The sequence below is a fragment of the Lolium rigidum genome, chromosome 6 (assembly GCF_022539505.1).
Source record: "Lolium rigidum isolate FL_2022 chromosome 6, APGP_CSIRO_Lrig_0.1, whole genome shotgun sequence".
NCBI lineage: Eukaryota > Viridiplantae > Streptophyta > Magnoliopsida > Poales > Poaceae > Lolium > Lolium rigidum.
In genome coordinates this window covers 246,661,683-246,686,890 of record NC_061513.1, presented here as the reverse complement: position 1 = coordinate 246,686,890, position 25,208 = coordinate 246,661,683, and the positions used below count along the sequence as shown (strand labels likewise).

Sequence of the window (25,208 nt, the reverse complement as noted above, 5' to 3'; positions counted from 1 at the left end):
GAGGTATCATAGGTATAGGTAGCAGTAGCACCATACATTTTATGCAAAAAGAAAGTTGGTGTATTTCTGTAATTAATGACGAGAGATCATTTTGGTATCATAGACAGATATTGCGTTACAACACGTAGAATAAAATAATTAATGTCAAATTTATCTTGTACACTATTTCGTATTAAGATTTTACAAATTAATAAATATAATAAAATTATGATATTACTAAATAATATCATGCATTATAAATATAGTATCATATGCATGATTCTACCAAGTATGACCAACGTTACGGGTGGAGGCGTACCAAATTAAACATACAACTAGAGGCTATTTAATTCTTTTTATAGGAACCTTAGAGCATTGAGCCCTTTGGATTTGTTGTGGTTTCTAGATTGAATTTTATAAGATTTTCTTTCGAAATGATTCACCCTTCTACGTTTAATTAGAAGCATTAGCATATGGTGAACCTTCTTGAATTCATACGATAAAGATTAGTATCATAAATCTTCTCAAATTCATACGGTAAACATTAGTATCATATGATACTATGGCCAGCATTTGGCGGCTAGGCATCCCAGTTTAAGCAGATAAATAGAGCCTATTTAATTAATATATTTTATAAGAACCTTGGAGCATTGAGTTCTTTGGGCCTTTTGATTTTTAGATTGAATTATATAAGATATTTTCGAAGTAATCCTTCGTTCCACATTCTTTTACAAAATTAGTATCATATGCATGATACTACCATATGTTACTACCAAGTATGACCAACGTTACGGGTGGAGGCGTACCAAATTAAACATACAACTAGAGCTTATTTAATTCTTTTTGTGGGAACCTTGGAGCATTGAGTCTTTTGGGTTTGTTGTGGTTTATAGATTGAATTATGTAAGAATTTTTCCGAACCAATTCTCCCTTCTACGTTTTATTAGAAGCATTAGCATACCGTGAAACTTCTTGAATTCATAGGGTGAACCTTCTATGTTTTATTAGAAATAATCCTTCGTTGTACATTTTTTTACAAAATTAGCATATGCTAAATCTTCTTGGTAAAATTCGTAGGGTTTTTGGACAAGCTTTGCCACACATGAAATTATGTAGAATTAGAATGAGCATGACATTGTAATCCTACGTGTTTCTGTCCCTGTATGTATTTTAAATGGTAGTAACCGGAGAGGCTTTCTAACCTATTAATATGGGTTTATAAAGTTTCTAACGTTGACAATGATGTCTGAATTTGGAGATAACTTCCACATGCACAAGAAAGGCACAATACATGATGTGATATATATTTCTTTGCCTAGCTGCTGTGTTTGCTTTCTCCAGATATCTAGTTTTCGCAACACGTTAGCAGTCGCAAAACTATAACAAGGTCAAATGATAACTATGACATCCGCCTTTGCGATATGCATTTCGTTCACAATAATGCTAGGATTTTTCCTACAGAGAAGTTGTACGGGATGAGGTGAAGAAAACCGGTTGGTTCAAATCTTTTGCCTCTCGTACGTGATTTCAGCAACTGCAAGGAATCAGATTTCCAAGTCGCCCCGTAACTCAGATTCCGTACGAAAATTTCCGTAAGTGTAGCATTGTTGTTTCGTTCACATCGTAATAATCTGACCATCAAGACTAAGTAGGAGTACTGAGTACAATATTAGTTTTATTATCATGGTTCTCTCTTGCACACAGTACAAGTCTTCCATGTGGATCGAGTGATAGGCCAGGCAGGTAAATCTCTTATTTTTTTAAACAAAGCAAGCAACATCGCCTTTTCTTCTCAATCGATCAAAAATAGTACCTTACCACTTCGTTGCAGGGGCCCTTTAGTTTTGGAGGCACGTTGGACCTGGTACTTGTTGGTTGGAGAGCTTCAGTTCTTGTTGTTTTTCTCGGTCTATTTAGGGTTTATCTTCGTCAGATATCGCTAGATTTGGTTCGTGTTCGTTTTGATCTACGTTTCTCTTCATCGCGATGGTTGATGCCCTCGTGTGTTGGTTCGTTATGACCTTAGTACAATAATTTGCCCTTTGTCTACTGCACCAAGCTCTGTTGTGATAAATGCTCGGCTTCAGTAAGAGCATCTCCACTCGCGTCTCCCAACCGCGGACAAGAATGGAGAAAAAAAATTGTCCAGTCGCCCCCAAAGTTAAACAACGCCTCATTTTGTATCCGGCGTATCGGTAGAGACTGTCTACACCGGGGACGCCAGACACAAAAACAGCGTCCACATGTATGCAGCGCCTAGTCCCCACATGTCATTCTCTTTTCCCACACTTTCTCTTACCTATTTTTCCCACATGGGGTGATCTCCTCTATTAAAATGCATGCATCCGGACGCTGTTTGAGGACACGACTAGGAAGGGTATTTTTTTTTTTGCAAATTTTTAGTCTTTTTTTGTCCGACGCTGTCTCCAAACGTGCCCCAAATTATCGTGCTAGACGTTTTAAGATAAGAGCGAGAACGGCCGCCCGCCGAGCTCGACCTGTGACTTGATCATCTGGATCAACTTGAATGCATTACCTCCATGCACACGATCTCTGCCATTTCATGCAGGAATTAAACTTGAATGATTGGTCATTTCGAAAGCGGTGCGCATGCAGCCTCGCCGCCCGTTGAGCATGGGCGTCACTCGCGCCCATCCTGTGCACCCGTGGATCTGTTCCAGTGGGCGCTGAATGCGAGGCTACAGTGCCGGCCAATGGGTGCTGCCGGCGAGGCGTGCACGTACGGTGGTCTGTGCCTGCAAGTTCAGCTGCGCCGCCGGGCTCTCAGGTAAAAATCGCACGGCCAGGAGCTCACACTTCTCTGTACGGTCTCACTGGTCACCGCGAATTGAGTAAGCAATCAGCAGAGTGCCTCGGGTGGTTTTGAATAAGAAGATGATCCCGTCGATCCGTGAGCCTCAGATTTATCCACTTATCTGGATCTTTGCTCGTGGCCTCGTGGGACACGTCTCGCTTATTTGGCTCAAAGCAGTGGACTTTTTGTTTGTTTCAACTTGTTAGCAGTGGACAGAGACTAGATGGTGTGACAACGACTTTGGTGAAACGCGAGTGCACGGCACTGCCCAAATAGCCTACGCGGCGCGCATGCAGCGTTCCACGTTGCACCAAACGGACATATCTCACGTTCAGCGGGTCCCACGCCCTGCCCAATCAAGACGCGCGTATCATTTCCTGCTCTTTGCAGAGAGGCCCCTGAGAAGGGAAAATATGACGCGCGGCACCCGCACGTACGAACGCCCAATAGAGCCACCCTTTTCGGCCCAAATGTCAAAGCGTAGCGTACGGGCCACCGGAGGAGGGCTGCACTGCACTGCATTCGAGGCTGGGATTTCCTATACACCGACCAGATCGGCTCGTACCGCGCGCCGCACACCCCACGGGCGGTACGGGCCGGCCCAGTTCGGGTGTTGGGCCAGTTGGCCGTTTCTTTTTTTTAGTCATTTTTCTGTTCTGTTTTTTTCATTTTTGTTTCTTTTTCGTTTCTGTTTTTTCATGTAGGATTTCAAAACGTTAAAATTCAAACAAATGATAAAATATATAATATGAAATTCTTGTAATTTTAAAAAATTGAAAATTGTTTAAATCTGAAAATTGTTCAAAATTAAAAAATTTTCATATCAAAAAACTGTTCAAATTTGAAAATTGTTCATATTTAAAAATTGTTCAAATTTGAAAATTGTTCATATCTAAAAACTGTTCAAATTTGAAAATTGTTCATATCTAAAAATGTTCAAATTTGAAATTTAGTTTGTTCAATAAAAATATACAACTTTAAAAACTATTCAAATTATGATTTTTTAATTATCCAGATTTTGAAAATCCTTTCATATTTTAGAACTGTTCAGATCTAAAAATTGTCCGAGTTTTGAAACTGTTCATATTTCAAAAAAAATCTCGATTTTTTATTTTTTTACAAAAATGTTTGATTATGAAAAAGAAAATATTAGTAACAGGAAAGAAACAGAAAAAAAAGAAGAAAAAAAGAAAAAAACCGTACCTAAGGCTAATGGGGAGGCCCAGCTTACCCGACCTGGTCGCTGGGGTGTGCGGCGCCCCGCACGAGCCGACCAGGTCGGCGTACAGCAGTTCCCTTCGAGGCTGCCCAGCCACACTTCTCCATGCGTTACGGCCCGTCAGACCCTCCTGCGTGACGGGAGGCCCAGCACTCCGCATCAACTTTTTCGGTATTTCTGCTGTTTTCTCCCGCTTTCTTCGGGTATCAGGCTTTGTCGTCACGTTTTCTTGATTCCGTCGGGATTTTCTCGACCTTTTCGAATTATATTTTTTTCCATATTTGAACATTTTTAAAACTAAACTTTTTAAAATCTGAATATTTTTTTAAAATCCGAACATTTTTTCAAATCTCTGAACAAGTGAAATTGGTGTAACTCTAATTGGTCCACATCTGTGGTACCACAACTCTAGCAAGACAAAGGAGTCCAGACTCCAGAACAGAGGATTGACAGACGACCAACAGAACATAGTACTCATAGGCAGTTCAGAATACATGTCAGGCCAACAAACCAAAGAAAGCATCATCAATACTGGTACAATGAATCGCTGGGTAGCCTGTCCGAAAGGCGAAGTCGTCGAGGTCGCTTATTAGGCAACGGCCATCTGTCAAGAGAATTTAGTGCAAGTCAATGAATAGATTTTATTCAAATCAATGTACAGATAGATAAGTGTAAGAAAGAATACTTGTTTTCACCACCCTCTGCAATAGCACTAGTTCTGTGTGTCCCGCCAGGCAACAGCCATCTGTCGTTGATCAGCCATTTTCGAAAAGCATAAGAGTTGCTGAATGGATTTATTTTACACAGTATATGCATTGACATGTGCAAGAAAGGATACCTGTTTTCATCACCCTCGACATGTCCACTAGTCCTGCAAGTAGAGGAAGAAGTAGAACAAAAAAAAGTTTGAGTGAAAACAACTGAATGATGTGAAAACGAGAGATGAATCTTCAGAGATCCAAACTGACAGGGAAACTTCCATAGAAACTCCTTTATTCAAAAAATCAAGACATACCGTTCTTTATTTAAGTTCAACAAGAGGCGGTGAATAACATCCCTCGGTAGGAACGGAGTTTCTTCCTCATGATAAAAATTCATTCCAACAAACTCCCCATCAGTGTCAATAAGAGGGCCTCCAATCCCAGCCTAGCAAAACAAAAGTAACATCATACAAGGGCTACAGAAAGACATCGTTTGATGGATGTAGTGGTAGCTTACATGTTAAATGTACCGGGAAAGTCCACAAAAAATACCTTGGTGATTTTACAGGTCGAGACGCACAGTTCTACGCAATCGAGTTTGCTCTTTTTGCCAATCAACACTTCCCCCTCTGTAGCCATCAGTTTGTGACGTGCAAAAATAGAACCCACAGCTATTACGTTCATAGATGAGGTAAGTTGATGCCCACGGATTTTTATTGCGCGAGCACCCCAGTATCCCATGATTTCAACAAGAGCAATGTTGTAATGTAAATTATAACGGTTCAATACCCCTACTACTCGAAAATCATCTGGAAGGCAAACTTCGATCTGCAATGATAAGGCTATGTTAGCAAGTATCCGAACTAAAAAAGCAAAACAAAAAAATATATATAGCAACTAGCAGTAACAACCCTCAAGTTATCTTCAATCCTATGTGGTTCGCCAGAAACTCTAAGCAAACTTGCCGAAGTCAGAATTGTTGCAGAGCGTGCATTGCACTCTATAAATACACCACTGCAAGCAATTTTTTTGCACATCCTACAGAGGTAATCATTTCACTTATCAATCATTGATCAATTAAAACATGGAAACATAATGACTATATAAGAGAGTCATCACCGTCGAATGAAGCAAGTGAGACAACACTATGATTCATTTTCCAAGCAAGATGTTTCCTTGATTTTGAAGATAGTGAGGTAGCACATCGATTAATTTCGAAATCAAAACCTTTGAATGGTTTTCTAAAGATATCCTTGCCGAATGTCTGTTCGAGACCATTAATGATACGCTTGCCTGGCATGATAAACAAGTTAAAAGTGCTTGATAAAGTTTTAAGGTGTGCATGTGCAACAATCTAAGCAAGAGAAAATGAATCTAACTTTCCATCTCCTCTTCCTCCCTGCCATTGAGGTTTGATACAGGCTGTCAGCCATGCCTCTTGGGTCCAGGGCTGCAGTTGTATCCTATGAAATGATTTTGCTCACCTCCTGTCATTATCATGTTGAGACCTGGTTCTTCCATCTCATATTCGATTCTTGCTCTTGTAGCATCATCAACCCTGCATCACAACGTTGAAAACACACTGTGATAAATCCGCAAAAACAAAATATCACAGATCATATACAAAATGAGATATTAAACAAGGGAAATATAGAACAAGAAGTCAGTCAAAATAGTTGCAGATATTTCACATCTGATAAATTTATTGAAAATCTTCTCCTTAATTATGTCTTGTTAAATGTAAGTTGAGGGTGCGGCAGAAATATGTATTAGCACCAACACTGAAATAATAACCTTAATCAAGTACAGTACAAAAAATAACAACCTTAATCAAGTACAGTACACCTGCAGCTTGTTGGGGCTACAAGAGGAGATGGTAACACACAAGTAGAAAATAGCTAACAAGACCTTCAGGACAAACTCATAAACCTTGGAAGCTGTTATTTGGCTTTTAGAGCTAGCACAAACTCAAATAGAAATAGGGGGAGGGAATGTAGTATAGGATGACGTAAAAGAGAAGCATGGGTAAGACAAACAGAATGTGTGGTTCATTGGTGTACATACTTTATCATCTCGTGAATCCACAAGAATCGAAGAATGAAAGGTCTTTGTATGTAGGGGGTCTTTTTTTCTTCGGTACGAGAGCAGTTCATCCCAACAAAGTTGCCATCAAAATCAACAAGGGGGCCTCCAATCCCGACCTAGAACAAAAGCGAGGATGAAGTTACGCAAGAAACATGCAATTCACAATGCCTGAAAGTAAGGAAATGCATCAGCTTATAAAGTGATAGGATATAGATTAGGCTGCCATCCATACCATCATACATATATTTGTACAAATTAAAGCAGCTAGCTAGCTAGCTCACCTTGTGGATCCTGCACGTGCTTAATAGTGGATTAAAGGTTGGAGCAATTGGAGAGGAAAGAACTACTCCGCTTCTGTACTCTAATGATCCTGAATCCAAATGGCGCCATACCGCCGCAACCTTCCTGTAAGGCTCAAACTTCATGTCCCGATCAAGACTTACAGGTGCAAACCCAGACACTTTTGCGACGTCAACCACGAAAAAGTGATGATAAATATCAGGATTCTGTACCCGCCCGGTGACAATCTTATCATCGGGAAGGCGTACTTTAATCTCAAACGAGGACAAGGAAACTGAATCATCAAAGATGAAAGGCACACTCAATTTCCGGAAGATCTTCTTTCTAGGCCAAGTATGTGGAATCAGATCAATTGATGTCAGGAAACTTGTAACTCCCGGACATGAGGTGTCGATGCATATGCCTGTGCACTCCCGTAACAGGGTACCACCTGGAGACGGAGAGTCATACGTGCAAACTGAATATCAAAAAAATAAGGTAACATGCATGAGGAATTATTAGTACAAACCAACCATGGAATGAGGCCAGCGCCACAACACTCGTACTTAATCTGGAAAGCACTTGCTCAGTCAAGGTGCCTTTTCTGGATTCACTCGAGCTGCCCAACAATGAGGTGCCATCCAAACCTAGTTGATTATAAGATAGAAAATCATTGTGTGATAAAGTTAAGAGACCGGCCGTCAATTCTATTACTACTATGGACGAATATGCATTTGCGGGGAAAGCGAAACATGCGGCATGGACTCACTTGGCCTAGTTACTGGTCTTTTGCAAGGGCGTCGCTCTTCATCGCCTGTCATCAACCCGCGCTTGTTTTTCATCATCGATCTTTACAAGACAGCCTCGACAGCAATGAACAAAATTCAATAAACAGACACCACTATTGGATCAATATGGTTGCAAAAGATATCCAATGGAGGGATTGGACTATCTGCATACAAGAGATCGGAGGGAGAAACTGCAACAACAAAAAAAATACCCTAGAGACTGTGAAGGGATCGCTCTAAGGAACTGGGTGGGTTGAAGTATCCCCATATATATATATACAACCAAGAAAGAAAGATTTTGAATTAGATCTCGGACAATCCAAGCAACCAAAAGTTTTACCAGATTGGAGAAGGGATACCTTCTAGAGAAGCCTCTGCTCCGGCCACCGCGCGCTGATGGATTTGTCGACGAAAGGGCGTCTGCTCCGACTGTTGAAAATTTCTTGGGGAAGTGGAGGAGGATGCTGTCACGGGAGATGCTGTCCACCGATCTAGTCGGTGTCGATGGGGCTGCCGCACACCCCGCGCGCCTCCCGGGTTACTAATTGGGCCGCAGCCCAACATCAGGTAAGCGATTTTTTCTATTTTGTTTTTTTTTTGTTTTTTGTTGTTTCTTTAAAATCTGAACATTTTTCAAAATTAAATATTTTTTAAATTAAAAATCACTTTTTAAAAATCTGAACATTTTTCAGATTTGAACATTTTTAAATTTGAACAAAAATGTATTTTTTCTATGAACAATTTCCAAATTTAAACATTTCTGAATTTGAACAAATTTTATATTTGAACAATTTTCGAATCTGAACGATTTTTATATTAGAACAACTTTCGAATTTGAACAAATTTCATATTTGAACGGTTTTTCAAATTTGAACGGTTTTTGAATTTGAACGGTTTTCAAATTTGAACGTTTTTCAAATTTGAACATTTTTAAATTTAAACATTTTTTCAATTTGAACAATTTTTAAAAATTAAAATTTTCGAATCTGAAAAAATATAAACAAAACCGAAAACAGAAAAAAGAAAAAAGAAAAGAAAACAGAAAAAGAAACCAGAAAAGAAAAAAGAAAAACGAAAACGAAGTGGTACAGGCTAAACAGACACAAATGGGCCTGGCCCATACCCGACCAGGGGGTTTGCGGTGGCCGGTAGCCACCGACCTGGTCGGTGTATAGGTTTTGCCTGCTGTCACGTCCATAGAGTCCAAGTAGGGTTTGGTGGGTGCCCGCTTCAAGCAAGAAAATGGCCCACAGACACGCTGCGCCGATGGGCTGAGCCCATTTGCTTCATAATTACAATGAACTTTGATACGGCCCGTCAGACCCTGCAGCATGACGGGAGGCCCAGCGCTCCGCATTCGTTCCGACACTCGGCCTCCACACACAAGTCGAAACCCTGCTCCTCCTTTGGCTCCGGCCGAGTTCTCGCCGGGCAGCGGCGCGGCAAGCGACAAGCGGCGGAGCAGCGGCCAGAGGGAGCGGAGCAGGCCGCAGGCGACCGCGACGGCGCGACATCAACGACCAGGACGCCAGTCGCCAGGTGCTCTCTCATTCCCCTGATCCCTAATTTCCTATTCCCCCTCAGATTTCGCATCGCATGCCTGCCTATTTGCGACTTCTCTAGCAGATTTCGGCCAGGACGCCTGCACGTACTCTAGCAGATAAGCACTTAGCAATAGCAGTACCATCATATTAGCTGTTTGCAAGCTTGTAAACATCCAGCATATTCGCCTGTAATTGACTAGTTTGTCTGTGAACATCCAGCTTATACTATTAGCAGATATAATTTCTTAGATGCAATCACTGTTAGATGCAAGCTTTTAATTGGCTAAATTTTCTGTAATATAGATGAAGAAGAAGAGTGCTGCCGGCACTAGCCTATTTGCATTGTGGGAAATATGGTCTTATCTATTATGCATTGTTACTTGATTGAAAAAATTGTTACTATCGTACTGAAATTATGGTCATATGTCTTGTATATATAGCAGTCCTTTTCATTGTTATACTGTCTCGAGGTTTTATTTTTGCAATGAATACCTACTGACCAAAACCTTGCGCCGCCACTGCTTGTAAGAGTTGATTAATTCCGCCCACCTCCCCCCGGCGCGGCTCTGGCATGCCCCGCGCCTTGCCGCCATGGATTTGACTCAACTTTTCGTTGCCGATCTGCAGGGCTCGTTCGAAGCAGCAGGAGCGTCCGACCCTCTCTCCGCCCACCATGTTCCGACCACCAAATGCCTTCGGAGCACCGCGGCCTCCTCACCCCCCTCCATGGCAGTGGCAGCAGCAGCAACCTTTCCAGCCGCCGCCGCTTCCCCAACCTGCGGTGGCGGTGGCCAGTTCCTTTTGGCAAAGCAACAATGTGCGTGAGCATCTGAGGAAGCTGCAAGAAACTGTTGCCATTTCAACAGCTCTGTGAGTTCCCTAAACCCCTAAAGTTAGTGATGACCATTTACCCGATTCTCTATGGCGTTTGTGCTGAAACAAATGCTATGGATTGGCAGGATAAAGGAGCTAGAGGAAATCACACTGGCTAGGGATTCAGCCGATGCTAATGCACCAGAACCAGATTCGTCCGCAGTACAAGTGTCTGCAGGGTCCGTTGGTGCTTCTGCAGACAGGCCCTGTCATTTTGTTGAGCTCGCTAGTGAGCTCAAGATCACCCAAGACACTCACGAATCCCTGGCGACAGATGCAGCTAACTATCTCTGTTCTCAACTTCAGCACCTTCTTGCACCTATCTCTGCTGCTGTTAACCAAGGTGGTCCTTGGGAGGAAACATCGGCGATGGTTAGGTTAGCTCAGAAGCTGCAGAAATCCAAGAGAAATAAGCGATGGAGGAAGAGGAAGAGGAAGCATGTAGCAGAGCTATTCCAGAAGGTGGAACTTCATTCACATGTTTTAATGCTCATATCTTCGTGAAAACAGTTCAGTTAGCATCAGAGCGGCCACAAAATCCAATAAATTGATGATGTTCCTTTTCTTGATGTTGTGTAGGAGAGTGCAGATTTTGAGAGAATCGATCAGGAGGCTGATGAATGGAGGGCTAGGCAAATAGCGAATGACATTGCAAAACGCAAGGTGACCTGTCTCATTTGTCGAAAGTGCTATTTCATTTATAGTAGGACTTCTTTCTGTAGTAAGACATCACTGTTGTTCCCCAAAAATGAACTCGTTGCTGCATGCAGATGGAAAGCATGAAGCAAATTGCCAAGAAGAAAGCAAACGAGGAAAGAAAACGTCTAGAATCGGAGGTAAATATTGCAACAAAATTTTGAATCCTTGTGTGGGATGTGCTTTGGTTATTTGGTTTTGTTCTGTTTCGTTTTTTTGTGCGTGTCTGTGTGGACTATGTTTTATTAATTCTCTGCAAGCACATGTATAGCCTAATAATACTTTTAATATTACTGTGTCTTAGATAGGTTAAGTGTAAGCCTTAAGTTATGCAACTGTTAGTTTCTGACCTTTTTCTTGTTTACTTATAAATTTATCAAATTTCTACATGATGCTTTTCAAAGATTTGTTAAACTTACCAAATAGTTGTCTTTGACATAGCAAAGCCCAACTTCTCTGCTTGATTTCATCTACCTGCTTGCTCAATTGCTATGTCAGATTTATGCGCAAGCAATTTTTTGTATTCTTCAGTAGTTTTGTTGTGAAGATTTTCAGCTCTTATACTTCTTTGTGGAGGTATCTGTGCCTTTATTCGAACTAACTAATATTTGTGGAAACAAATCTGCCATTTCCAGCTTGAGCTCGCACTAATGGTGGAGAAACTCCAGGAGCTTCGCTCTATAAGGGTTCAAAAACTGAAGAAACAAGGTAAGATATCCCCCATTTAGTGCTCCCCTCCTCTTTCAGCTATATGAGTATATGGACCATATGCTCAAAGGGCATAGGGGCACAACATCTTTGAAACAGTTATTAGACTGGACATTTTCCTTAGTACATCAAGTACTTTAATCGCCCAATCTCTCTCGTAGTCGTAGCGCTAAATGCATGGACAGGGGTTTGAAAGATTGATGTAACCACAATGTTGATTTCTCAATGGAATTTCAGTGTAAAATGACAGTATCCCAGAAAAATGGACTTGTATTAAAACAGAGGAAGTATACTGTCACATTGTTTTCTGATGAATTAACTATTAAGATCTCAGCCATAAGGTTTGAATTATGTACTCAGTTCAAGGCAATGCTTTTACATATGTATCCAAAGTTTGGGTCCAGCTGTGATGATATGGTTAATCTGTTTTGTTCTCGCTGTTGCATGTCATCCATGCCCGATAACTAACATTGGAGACATTTTTATATTTCAGGCCATTTTCTGCCAGAAGAGGATGATAAATATCTTGAGCGTGTCAAGGCTGCAGTTGAGGAAGAGGAGCGCCAAGCTGTAACTGCTGCTCGAACAGATGCTGCTAAGAATGCTATTCTCACTGCTGAGGAATCAAGAAAGAATACACATCATACATCTGCTCAAGAAGATGGTCCTGAACAACCTGAAAGTGGCTCAGTACCAGAGCAGAACCAAGGAGATGCAAGCATAAATGAGAAAAGTGATCATGTAAATAAAAAAACAGAACATGTAGGTCAAAAGGTTGAGATAAAAGGGCCTGGCCAGTCTGATTCTGTTACGAATCTGCCTTTTGAGTTCTACCACTATTATCATGGGAGTAGCTATGACATGGGGACACTCATTGAGGTAATCTATTCCAACTTCTGAACTTCATGCAAGTGTCATGGGTTTGTAAGGCAGTGCGAGACACATATCTGATTAGGCTGGCCAATCTTAGAGACTTAGACATGACCTGTTGATTTTCAATGTAAACAGAAAGATAAGCTCACACACAATCATGTTGTTTAAAGTCTATTTCAATAAGCATAGAGTCAAAGATACACTTGCACAAGGATGAAGCATGTTGTCAGCATTGCAATTTTATGGTGCTACCAGCTAACCATTGCTTCAGAGCTTTCGTGAGAATTACGTGAAAGTGAAGTACTCCCTCCGATTCATATTACTTCTCTCTAATATGGATGTATCTAGACACATTTTAGTTCTAGATACATCCATATTAGCGACTAGTAATATGAACCGAAGGGAGTAGGATAATTTTATTGAAGTTCTATTTAGCTTTATGAATTTCTTCCAAGTAGGAGATTTGGCTGAACTTCAAACAAATTTCATATTAGTTCAAGTTACTTAATGTTATTCATCTTATCTGTGTTCACCTCTGGTTATAGGTACGCCGAATGTGGGATTCTTTTATCAGACCTGGAGGAAGGTGAGGCTTTTACTTTTGAATGAGGCCGCTTTGTGTATTCTCATGAACACAACAGCTAAAACACACCATATTATATATTTGAAAAGAATCTTTCTCATCCAATGCAAAGTCACTCTATAAATCTGTTTTTTTTTTCCGTATTTTCTTAACATTTTGCTTTATAAGCTGGAAAAGAAACTCATAAGAAATCCGTCATGTAATGGTGTTTTTAAATCCTTTGACTTGGGTCCAGTATGATAAACTAGTATCTTTGATGAGCGACAAAGTTATAGTTGATTAAGTGTTTTTTTCGATAAAGGGAATATATTAATATCAAGAGATACCAATTACACCCAGCCTCTGCAACAACGCACCACCCTAATGGCACTACGGATGCACACAGCCAAAAAAAGGAAAAAGAAAACTAAGAAACAAAAGTCCCGCTACAGTATCTCGGGCCTAACAACAGCAATACATCCACCGCCATGACAACACCGAATTACGGACTCTTCAAAAACGACGCCTCCAAGAAGGGAACAAGTGCTCAAACATCGTCGTCGCCCGATCAAAGATCTTGGGTTTTCACTCGAAGATAGTCCCCGCTCTCAAAACAATGCCTCCACCAAGGTCATTGCCGAGCACAACCGATTAAGGCCGGACCTTGGGTTTTCACCCCGAAAGGTAGGACTCGCACTTCACCCGTGTTGTCGCCCCCACTTTCATACCGCTGTCGTGAAGCCCGGAACACCAAGCAAGCCCCTCAACAGCCGCGGAGACTTGAACCTCCCTTAGCTAGTCCTCCCTCCGGCCTTCATGAAATTCTCTTCTTCCGACTTTCATCATGGATCCATAGTCACTTGATGTCAACACGAAAAAGAGCTTCGCGCCGCACCCTATAGTTGATTAAGTGTAGAATCAGGTCTTAATGCATTAAGATTTTCCAGGGCTTGTGCATTTTTCAGTCTATTAATTGTATGGTAGTAATATCTTGCTCGTGTCGTCGAACTAGATAACGAGTTTATGAGTTATGAAAGAATGGGATTTAACATACTATTTTAGCCTCCATCGCAACCATAGTAATGTATTGCTGCAGTGGACAGATAAAACCTCTCGCTGTACCATGTTAAACATGTGCTATATCCAATTTTTTTCTAAATGTATTTGTTGTATTCATTTCCATGCAGCCGCATACCTGGCCACTGGATTCAACCACCCACTCCAGCTGATGAGGTGTGGGCATCGTATTTAGTGCAGCCCAAGTAAATCCCTCCGGGTTATAACAATGGTTCTTCTGCCTATCCACCGGGAGCTTTCAGGGCAAGGTAAGCCAGTTGAGTTACTACAATTCATGTCAACCAATGATACAAAAAGTTCATATGGATACAGTGATTACATTGTCAGACTAAAATTATCCCAGTGAAAGCTCATTGCTCGTGCTCGTTGACCTTTTTTGATGAATGCTTGATTTTCGTCCGGGATTTCCATGGATTGCCCAATTTAACTAGAGAGCAAAGTTCTCTCGGTGTCCAGGATATTGCAATTTTCAGTTCACCAAATGCTCCATCTCTTGTCCATGTTGATACATGAAAAGTAGAAACCAAATTTCTGGATTGGGGAAAGATCTGCACCTTAATTTCTGATAGGTGATTATGGTAGAGACTAGGGTTCTACCGGGTCTAGGGCGGAGATTGTAAGGGTGGAAGTGAGGGCGGAGAGGTTGGAGAGCTCGGCGCCGGCGGCTGGGCGCCGTCGCGGAGGAAGGAGGCGGCGGCTAGGGTTGTTGCGGCGGGGGCACGAGGGTCTCCCGTCTCCCTTCGGGAGACGAGACAGTATTGATACCGAATATTGTCCGATTAATCTCGAAGGGATACAAGTGTTTATATAGGAGGACGGCCTCCTCTAAACCCTAATTTACTTGGGCTAAGCCCCTAATTTACTTGGGCTAAGCCCATAACTAGCCACTAGTGGGCTTCTCGCGTGTATAGGTCAAACCGACCATAACATCTCTCCCCGCCTTCTCAAACAGCCTCGTCCTCGAGCCGAACTTCCGGAAACCGTCGGCGGAGATCTTCAAGCTTCTCCCAAGTCGCCTCGTCCTCCGGGCAGCTCCGTCCAATGCACCAAGACGTGCCAAACACCACGGCGCTCGCCGGGCCTTCAACACGCGAGCCACACTCGCCGGGCGAGGCTCGAGACGCCCATCCGAAGTAGGTGGAAGAGCCGGTGGTGCGGAAGCGAGGGTCGCCCCGGTAGGCCTTCAGGAGACCGACGTTGAAGACGTCGTGGAGGCGCGAGCCCGCAGGCAACTCGTGGCACTAGGCGAGCTTGCCGATGCGCTCCAGCACACGGAAAGGACCGGCGTAACGAGGGCCCAACTTGCGCCGGGAGCGCGGGTCCAAGGACTGGGTCGTCCGGTGAAGAAGGCGGAGCCAGACCCAGTCGTCCACCGCAAACTCCGCCTCGCGATGATGAGCATCATAGTATTTCCTAGCCGACCGCCGAGCCCGAAGAAGTCGGCCGGCGCGCCTCGGCCGATATCTCGTCGCGGGTACGCAGCAGGTCATCCGCCGTGTCGGCACGGGCCGTGCCGGACGCATAAGGAAGCATCGCCGGTGGTGGCCTCCCGTAGACCACCTCAAAGGGAGTAGTGTGCGGCGCGGAGTGGTAGGACGTGTTGTAGCGAGTACTCGGCCCACGCCGGCCCGCTCCACCCAAGCTCGTGGACGATCCCCGGTGATGCGGCGCAGTACATGGCGATGATCTTGTTGACGACCTCTCGACCGGCCGTCCGTCTGAGGATGAAACGCCGTGCTCATGCGGAGCTTCACGCCCGCCAACCCAAAGAGGTCCCTCCAGACGTGACCCGTGAACACAGGATCACGATCACTGACGATGGAGGACGGAAACCCATGGAGGCGAACGATGCCGTCGAAGAAGGCGCGTGCCACGGACGCCGCCGTATAGGGATGGCCGAGGGCGATGAAGTGCGCGTACTTGGAGAAACGGTCGACCACCGTGAGGATGACGGACTTGCCGCCAACCTTCGGCAGCCCCTCGATGAAGTCCATGGAGATGTCCGCCCACACCGGGACGGCACGTCCGGCCGGTTGTAGTAAGCCCGCCGGACGGAGCGTTTCCGTCTTGTTCCGCCGGCATGTGACACACGCTCGCACCCGGTCTCGCACCGGGACGCCATCCCCCGGAATGTAAAAATCGGCGCGGAGACGGTGCGGGGTCTTCCGGATGCCCTCGTGACTCGCGGAATGCGCCAAGGACAAGGCTCGGTGGCGCAGGTCGCCATGATCCCGGCACAAAGATGCGGCGCCCATGGAGGAGTAGTCCTCGTCCGGGCGCCATGGCGCGGCCAGCTCGCCGTCGGCCGGCGCGCGGCGCAGCTGGCCGCGCATCCGCGGCCTCGGTAGTAGCGCGGCGAACCTCGTCGATGAAGGCGAAAGATGGCCCGGAGTGGATGCAGAGGGCCGCACCGACCGTGGGTGCGTCCGCGGCGTCGTCGATGTCGCGGCGGGACGGGCGTCGGCGACCGTGTTGAGGCGACCGGGCGGTACTCGACGGTGAAGTCGAAGCCGAAGAGCTTGCCGATCCACCGATGCTCGCGGCACCGTGGAGAGGCGCCGATCCGAGCAAGAACTTCGAGTCGTAGTGGTCCATGCGCACACGGAATGTCCGGCCCCAAAGATACGCCCGCCGCGTGGCGCACCGCTCGGACCAGCCCGATCGGCTCGCGCTCATATGCGGCGAGCTTGTGGTGGCGCGCGGCAAGAGGGCGGCCGAAGAAAACGAGTGGCCCCTCGCCTTGGTGAAGGACGGCGCCGAAGCCGATGCCGAGGCGTCGCGAGCCCACCACAAACGGCTCGTCGAAGTCCGGCATCCGAAGAACGGGGCCCGTCGTGAGTGCCCGCCGCAGGGCGGCGAAGGCCGTGGCCGCCTCCTCGTCCCTCGGAGAAGCGTCGCGGCGCGCGGCGGCGCGTGAGAGGCGCGGCGATGAGGCCGAAGTCCCGGATGTACCGCCGGTAGTATCCCGCGAGGCCCAAAAATCCGCGAAGAGCTCGCGGCGACTGGGGCGTCGGCCGGGCGGCGACGGCGGCGACCTTGTCCGCGTCCATCGCGACACCGTCGGCGGAGATGACGTGGCCCAAGTACGCGACGGAGGTCGTGCCAAACGAGCACTTCGAGCGCTTGAGATGAAGACGATGCGCTCGAAGCTCGTTGAAGATGATGGCCACGTGCTCGCAGTGCTCCGCCCGGGATGCGCCGTAGATCAAAATATCATCAAAGAAAACAAGCACAAAGCGTCGTAAGTAGGGGCTGAGCACGTCGTTCATCGTGGCCCGGAAGGTCGCCGGCGCGTTGGAGAGGCCGAACGGCATCACCAAAAACTCGTAGTGGCCATGGTGAGTGCGGAACGCCGTCTTGGCGATGTCGTCCGGTGCATGCGCACTCGATGATAGCCCGAGCGCAAGTCGAGCTTGGCGAAGAAGCGCGCGCCATGCGGCTCGTCCAGGAGCTCATCCACGACGGGGACGGGGAACTTGTCCTTGGACGTGACGATGTTGAGGGCGCGAAAGTCGATGCGAAGCGCCACGTGCCGCTCGGTCTTGCGCACAAGGAGCACGGGGGCGCAGAACGGCGACGTCGAAATCCGGATGATGCCCTCGTGCTAGCATGACCGCCACCGGCGCTCGAGCTCGTCCTTCGCAGCCGGGGGTACCGGTACGGCCGCACGGCCGACGGGCGCCGTGTTCGGCAGCCAGGTGTATGCGGTGGTCACCGGGCCGCGAGGGAGGAGGCCTTGCGGCTCGTCGAAGAGGTCGCCGTGCCGCCGCAGCAAGTCGGCCGAGGAGCGGGTGCGCCTCGTCGAGCGCGGCGGCCATCGGGTGGAGCCGCGGGGATGCGCCGGTGCTGCCCAAGCCCGTCCGGTGAACACGGCGGCCGCCCTCGCGCCGGAAGATGAGGGACGAGCACGTCGAGGTCCCAAAGGATGGGGCCTAAGGTGCTCGTGAAGTCGAGGCCGAGGATGAAGTCGTAGCAGCCCAAGTCGATGCCGACGCAGTCGATGGAGAATGGCTCGTCGCCTACGAGCACGGGAACATGTCGCGCCACGCCCTGGCACGTAAGACGGTCCCCGTTGGCGACGGTGATGTCGTACTTCTCCGATCCCGCCGGCCGGAGAGCGAGGCGGCGCATGGCGGTGTTGGATAGGAAGTTGTGCGTCGAGCCCGTGTCCACCGGCGCGGTGGAGACGCTCCCCATTGATCGTCACCGGGAGCGAGCATCGTCTTTGCCGTCTTGATGCCCGCCATAGCATGAAGAGAGACGACGAAGGCGGACGCGTCGACCGGCGCGTAGGTCGTGACACCGGCCTCAGTGACGGTGGCGGCCGCGAGCTCGGCGGTGAGAGCCTCCACGTCGGCGTCGTCGACGGTCTCCGTGTAGAAGAGGCGGGCGCACGTGTGGCCCGGCGCGTACTTCTCGTCGCGGCTGAAGCACGCCCTTGGCGGCGCCGCTCGAGTTGCTCCGCGCCCGCCGCCCGCTTGAAGGGGCGAGTCGGCGCAGGAGGGCCCGCGGGAGCGGCGGCCGGCGCGGGCGCGGCGGGGCGGCGGGCGTCGGGGCGGGTCGGAGCGCGGGACGAGCGCCGCCACGTTGCGCGTAGACCTCGCCGCATGGCGATGGCGCGCCGCTCGTAGGCCCGTGCGTAGTACATGGCCGTCCGCAGTCCGCAGGCTCGCGCATCTCGACGTCGACGCGGATGTAGTCGGGGAGGCCGCCGACGAAGAGATCGGCGCGCCGCCGCGCCGAGACGCCGGGGCATGGCACGCGAGCGCCCGAAAACGGTCGGCGAAGTCCCGGACCGTGGCGGTGAAGGCGAGGCGTCCCGGCCCGGCGAGGCGGCTTCCGCGTAGGGTCGGCCCAAACCGGCCGGAGGCACGGTGTCGCGGAAGCGCTCCCGAGACGGCATCCCGCCCTCGTCCCGCTCGAGGGCGTAGTACCAAGTCCGCGCGGCGCCCGTAGGTGATAGGAGGCGATCCACGTGCGGTCGGCGCCGAGCGTCCGCCGCCCCCGAAAGAATCGCTCACACCGGTTCGGCCGGCTCGGGGGATCGGTGGCGCCGTCGTAGGTGGCGAACTCCGGCCTGGTGAAGCGGGGCGGCCGCCGTGCTGCGAGGCGGGACCTCGGGGGCGCGCTCCGGCGGCCCGGGTTGAAGGACGTGCTCGCGGCGAGCGGGGCCGCAAACCCGCCAAGACCGCCAAAGGGGCGGGCGGGCTGCCGAGCCGTCGTCCGCGCCGCAGCCCCGAGTGTAGACGGGCGACGCGTCGATCCATGTGGGAATTGGCGAAGGCGATGGCGGCCACCACGCGGGGCGACCGTTGTTGGCGGCGGAGGCGGGCGGCGGGGGCGGCGGCGAACGGCGGCCGGCGGGGGCGGCGGCGGAACGGCGGCCGGCGGGGGCGGCGGGTGCTGGCCGGCCTTGATCTCCGCGAGCTCGAAACGGATGGCGCGGAGACCGTCGGCGAGGTCCGCCAAAGTAGCGGGCAGGAGGTCGAGGCCCGTGGGGCGGCGGCGGCTCGGTCTCCGTTGGAGGCGGCGGCGGCTCCTCGCAAGTGCGTGGGCGCCGGTCATGGCGGCGGCGGTGGCGGTGGTGGTGTTGGCGGCGGACGTGGCGGCGATGGGGTCGACGGGGGTCTGTTGGAGCCCATGAGACCTAGGCAATCTGATACCAAAGTGGTAGAGACTAGGGTTCTACCGGGTCTAGGGCGGAGATTGTAAGGGTGGAAGTGAGGGCGGAGAGGTTGGAGAGCTCGGCGCCGGCGGCTGGGCGCCGTCGCGGAGGAAGGAGGCGGCGGCTAGGGTTGTTGCGGCGGGGGCACAGGGGTCTCCCGTCTCCCTTCAGGAGACGAGACAGTATTGATACTGAATATTGTCTGATTAATCTCGAAGGGATACAAGTGTTTATATAGGAGGACGGCCTCCTCTAAACCCTAATTTACTTGGGCTAAGCCCCTAATTTACTTGGGCTAAGCCCATAACTAGCCACTAGTGGGCTTCCTGCGTGTATAGGTCAAACCGACCATAACAGATTATCATGTCTTTACTGTCTAGGGTTGCAGTTGGATTTTAGCATATTGCTCGGTGAGATCTTCTCCGTAAGACTGTAATAAAGTGTTAACAAATCAGATATGCCATCAAATTTCCTAGCTTTTCCAGTGGTTCATACTGACTGCCAGAACCCTTAAATAAATGGGAATTCTTATCTGCACTACTGTACTAATGTAGCTCCGAATGCAGTTAGGGATTGAGATATATCTCACAAGTGTGACTGAATTTGATCCTTTAATTTTGCTTGGATAGGGAGCATGCCCTTACCTATCCATTAATTATCTGACATTTTTAAACTTGCACACCTAATATTGATGGAAACTGTAGCTTTTATTGCATTTACACAGGACATGCCCTAGCAATCAAGTGCCAAACTTTAGATGCCATCAAATGTAGTAGCCTTTACTAAACATAATTTATTGGCTTCGTGCTATTTTCACCAAGCCTAAATCCCGAAATTTTAAGTTTCTTCCATAGTCTGTGTTGAAGAAGGAACAGAGTGTTAGAATGAACACTCAATAGTTGATGTTTCTGTGTTGTGGTGTTGGACAGCTACCCCTCTGTATCCTTACAGTCTCCGTGCATGTGCCAGGTGTTGTACATGAAGCCGCAAACCTTTTTTGCCTAACGATATGTGTGTGACTTTCTGAAAAGATAATCAATAGTGGTGGCTCCATTCAAGCATGATGGAGATATTTATGTTGAGAAGGGTAACCACAGGTTCTTTCTGTGACCCTTTGAGTAGTTCATAACGACCACTAGAACATGACATGAACGAAATGAAAATTCTTTTTTTAATCTCATTGTGGTAGTTTATAATGCATAGAGAATTAGCGAGTAGTGTTTAATGGTGAAACGCTGAGAGCCATTGGAAAATTAAAATATGATGGCGGGTTGATTTCCCTCTGATTGTTACTCTATGGTATTTTGACTTTGCACAAGATCGTTAGATCAAGGAACTCTGCAAAATATTTCGTTTTACCACACAACAACAACGCTACAAAATTTTCTGTGCATGGTTCCAAAGTAATACAGGTTGCGAGGCATTTTTTGTGAGATCAAAGGCCTGTAAAGACTTAAACTAAGAAGTCGTTTGGTATCCATCATTTGGGCCTGGAATCCTGGAATTCATTTTGGAAATGAATTCCACAGGTGGGCTGTTTGGTTGCCACAGAATTGGGCCGTAATTTCATTTAGGAAATCCAGCAAAATGATGCCATGGGTAAACACAATTCCAAGCTGAGACCTGTCATTTGTGTTTCTCTATGGAAGCCATTTACAAATTCAATATTGAATTCTGCTGTCATTTGCAATTCCTGTGGCAACCAAACGAGTGTGCATTTCTGGAATTACAATGTAAACGAAATGAAGTACATGTATTCATTTCAAAATGGTACAAACGAAATGAAAGCCTGGCTTCCAAACGACTTCTAAGATGTTTTGTTTTAATTCCGCAGCTTCGGGATCTATGCAAGGTCCAAGCATGGTATTACTTCTGGATGGATCAAAACATCTTGCCTGGATATCTCATAGATCGCTGAATTAGTTTCAGTGACTGGTGACAGCCAAAAAGAAGATACACTAGCTAATTGATCAGATGTTGACACCATGCAGGCTCAGGTTCTACTGTTGTACAAATAGGCGACAGCAGAAACCTGCAAATCAAAGCAGTAAATATAGACTGCAAGTGGTGCTCCACCGGGTAAACCTCATGAAAGTGAAGAGTAACTTTGGTACATGCCAAATGATCGGCATGGCAGCATGCTCTATCCTTCTTCTTTGGTAGCCTCGCTAAGTGCCGTCGTTCCTGTGATCTCCAACTAGTAAACAGTCGCGACTAGAATTGCAGGAATATTATTTGGAAACCTTCGCTTGAAGTAATTTGTTGGATAGTGATTTTGCATTGTATGCTTGAATTGTCTCTGTGAATGGTAGGTAAGTTATTTGTTAGTCATTCGATTGAGTGAGAAACATATGGAAACTGTAACTTGTTATTCTGGAGCTTTGGATTGTACTCCTATCTTGCAATTGTGAATTAAATTTAATTCTGCAAGTTCAGTTACGATCGCACGAAGGTTGTATTGGTCATCGTTTCAACAAAGTTTGTTCGATCTTCCTCCCTGCAGTAGCATTTTTAGGAAATGATCTCCACCTCACTTGAGTTGGGGCTTTGTGCTTTTCTGTATCCTGCACCATAGATGAGTCTCTTAAGGAAAATATTACAACCTCTGTTTCTTTTTATAAGATGTTTTGGCTTGCCAAAACGTCTTACACTATAAAAAGGAACCAGAGCGAGTAGCAGTGAAATGGACGCCAAAAGAAGGCAAGAGGTTAGTGAATTGGACGGCACTATCATTCAGTACGAGATATCTATAGAGAATACAATGACAAATCATAATGAGCCCAACCTTTCTTGTAATGCTTGCTTGCTCCTCTCATTCTCTATCTCCTTGAGGTGATTACATAACCAAACACGCTGGATTCCTTTTTCATTAAAAGGACACTAATCATTAAAGCTCATAGGGACAAATTGCTGACATTGGATATATGGGGAAGATATATCCTTGCTTTCATGAAAAATAGTGCTGCTTTACTCATTGGGAAATTATTGAGTGCACTGGGTTTCTGGGTGTAATAGGAAACAGACCGTCATACGTTGTATGGGATTATGTCTGTTTCTTTCTGCGTTTTCGCTACTTCCTACGTTTAGAGAGGAAGGTTTAGAAACAGGTCAATGAAGCTACTCATCTGATTTCTGTATACGCATAAATAAATACACAATTAAGAAAATCAACTAACATTAGGCGCATATTTTCTATTTAAGGTCTAAATTAAAGTCTGAATTTCAATATAGTCTGGACGGCTGCCACTTTTCGTCATACAAAACGTTCTCTGAATGAAGCGGCATATATTCTAGCTAGGTCTTGTGAGCTAACTAGTCTTGGTTTTATTTCCTTTTCTGCACCGGATTCTATCCGGAAGACTCTTTGTATTGATATTACGTGATCAATAAAATGCTGTGTTCTGTCAAAAAAAAAAAAAAAACTCCAATATCAGATGACTCACATCTTTACGTGAAATCTGTTTCCAGTTTAGTTCAATTTCGGTAAAACTCACATCTAATCTGCTACTCCCTCCGTCCCAAAATATAAGGCGTCTAAGCTTTGGTCAAAAGTCAACATATTTTAAGTTTGACCAAATTTATACGTAAAAATATAAGCATTCACAATACCAAATCAATATCAATAGATTCACCAGAAAGTATAGTTTCTCAAAATGTCCATTTAATGTTGAAGATATTTATATTTTTACGTATAAATTTGGTCAAACTTAGAAATTGTTGACTGTTGACCAAAGCTTAGGCGCCTTATATTTTGGGACGGAGGGAGTATATGTTTCTGACTTGGCCGCTATGGCTCTCACTGTCACAGACAAGTTGACAACTAGCTGAAACGTGTGGGTGGAAAGTGGCTTAACCATATGCCCAAATTGATTAGGCATTGAGTGAGTGCTCTTTTGTTTCACCTTTAGGGTGTACTTTTTTTATAAGACGCAAAAGAAAAAACAAAATAAGTTTAAATCACGACATACTTTTGATCTTTTGAACTTTCCATTACCATAGGAACAATGAACGGAAATCCAAGATTTTGACCCCCACCGTAACCCCTGTGGATTTGCATACAATGTGGTGTGACCTAGCAGCTAATTTGTGGTTTATGAACGGCTTCTATTTTTTTTGTAAAAGAAATATATTAATATTGCAAAGATAACAATTACACCTAGCTTCCGCGCCAATAACATATTGAAAGACATCAAAGATGCACACGACCAAGAAAGAAAAGGAGAAATAGCAAAAACTCCATTTTGGTGCCCAACAACATTACTATAACCACCACCGAAGACAACACGCGTTTTATCTAGCCAGGCTCAAACACCACCTTTGTGCTTTAGAAGTCGCTCTCGCGAGAAAAATAACTCCACTAAATTTTTGTCATTTTTCTAGCGTGTGGATATGATGATTAGCTGCCTCCAACCTCCTGGTCACTCAACGGCGCCAAGATTCTACCAAGATAGTCCACCAAAGAAACCGGAGCTCAGGTTATGCTACGACCTACGAGGATAAAGGCAAAGTTATGCCAGGCCTTTAAGAGGTACAGTACGTAGTTTGCTTACGTGACTCATGCATGTCAACTGCAACATGTTTCAGTTTAAGGGTGTAATAATTACAAGAAACTACGCCAAAATTGACTAGATAAAAGTTCACAATCAGCCCCTCAAAAAAAAAAAAGGAAGTTCACAATCAGCTAAAAGCGAGTGTAACCACAGATTTGTACTCTTGTTTACCCGGGCTTGTTTAGCTGATTCGTTAGGATGGTCCAGAAATATATCTCCTTATTTAGAGCATCTCCAACAGACGCTGTAAAAGGCGCATGCGGCAAAAAAATCGCCTGTTTAGCGCGCGAAGCTCCAGCAGATGCGGGAAAAGGGCGCGCGCGGTAAAAAAAATTGCCGCGCCCGCGCGTTTGCGCCATCCCACGCGGGAAAGTTGTCGCGTGCGCTATAAACACGACACGCGCGAACGCGCCAACTACCTGAATCTTCCGCGTGTCGCTCCGCCTCGCTCTCTTTCCCCTACCGCTCTGCCTCCGCGCCGACGGTCCGCCTCCGTCTCCGGTCCGCCTCCGTCTCTGGCGCCATGCCTCCGCGCCGCCGCTCCGCCTCCGGCTACCGCGGCGTCCGCGCGCGGCCGAGCGGCCGCTTCGACGCCGAGATCCGCTCCGGCGAGGAGCGGATCCTCCTCCTCCTCCTTTGAGTGGACGACCACTCTGGTCTCCGACACGACTTCGACTAGCGGATCGTCGGACTTCGATTGGGAGGACTTAGGTAGTTTAAATAAAATATCGGTATTTGTCGAACTTTTAATATATTTCGTAATTTCAGTTAAATTTTCGTAATTTTATTTGATT

The 25,208-nt window shown here is 46.7% G+C and overlaps 1 protein-coding gene, 1 long non-coding RNA gene and 1 pseudogene across 3 annotated transcripts; 2 read left to right on the top strand and 1 right to left on the bottom strand.

Moving 5' to 3' along the window:
- Positions 1-2,438: 2,438 nt before the first annotated feature.
- LOC124663913 lies at positions 2,439-9,223 on the bottom strand (annotated as a pseudogene).
- An 825-nt stretch (positions 9,224-10,048) lies between these two features.
- Positions 10,049-14,395, top strand: LOC124666352 (U11/U12 small nuclear ribonucleoprotein 59 kDa protein-like). The gene is made up of 8 exons (XM_047203688.1): positions 10,049-10,280; positions 10,370-10,745; positions 10,863-10,946; positions 11,054-11,119; positions 11,615-11,687; positions 12,181-12,566; positions 13,106-13,146; positions 14,310-14,395. The coding sequence occupies exons 1-8, from the start codon at positions 10,084-10,086 to the stop codon at positions 14,386-14,388; spliced, it is 1,302 nt and encodes a 433-aa protein (XP_047059644.1). The 5' UTR covers positions 10,049-10,083; the 3' UTR covers positions 14,389-14,395.
- A 34-nt stretch (positions 14,396-14,429) lies between these two features.
- LOC124666351 lies at positions 14,430-22,358 on the top strand. 2 transcript variants are annotated; one of them, XR_006990873.1, is made up of 2 exons: positions 14,430-14,447; positions 21,699-22,358. It is a non-coding gene; the product is annotated as an uncharacterized LOC124666351 (long non-coding RNA). The 2 variants fall into 2 exon arrangements; XR_006990872.1 differs by lacking the exon at positions 14,430-14,447 and adding an exon at positions 20,380-20,961.
- Positions 22,359-25,208: the final 2,850 nt, after the last annotated feature.

Coding starts and splice junctions, on each gene's coding strand:
- LOC124666352 (XM_047203688.1), top strand. CDS start 10,084: ATGTTCCGACCACCAAATGCCTTCGGAGCACCGCGGCCTCCTCACCCC. Junction 11,120..11,614: donor GAAAACGTCTAGAATCGGAG/GTAAATATTGCA, acceptor TGCCATTTCCAG/CTTGAGCTCGCACTAATGGT. Junction 13,147..14,309: donor TTTATCAGACCTGGAGGAAG/GTGAGGCTTTTA, acceptor ATTTCCATGCAG/CCGCATACCTGGCCACTGGA.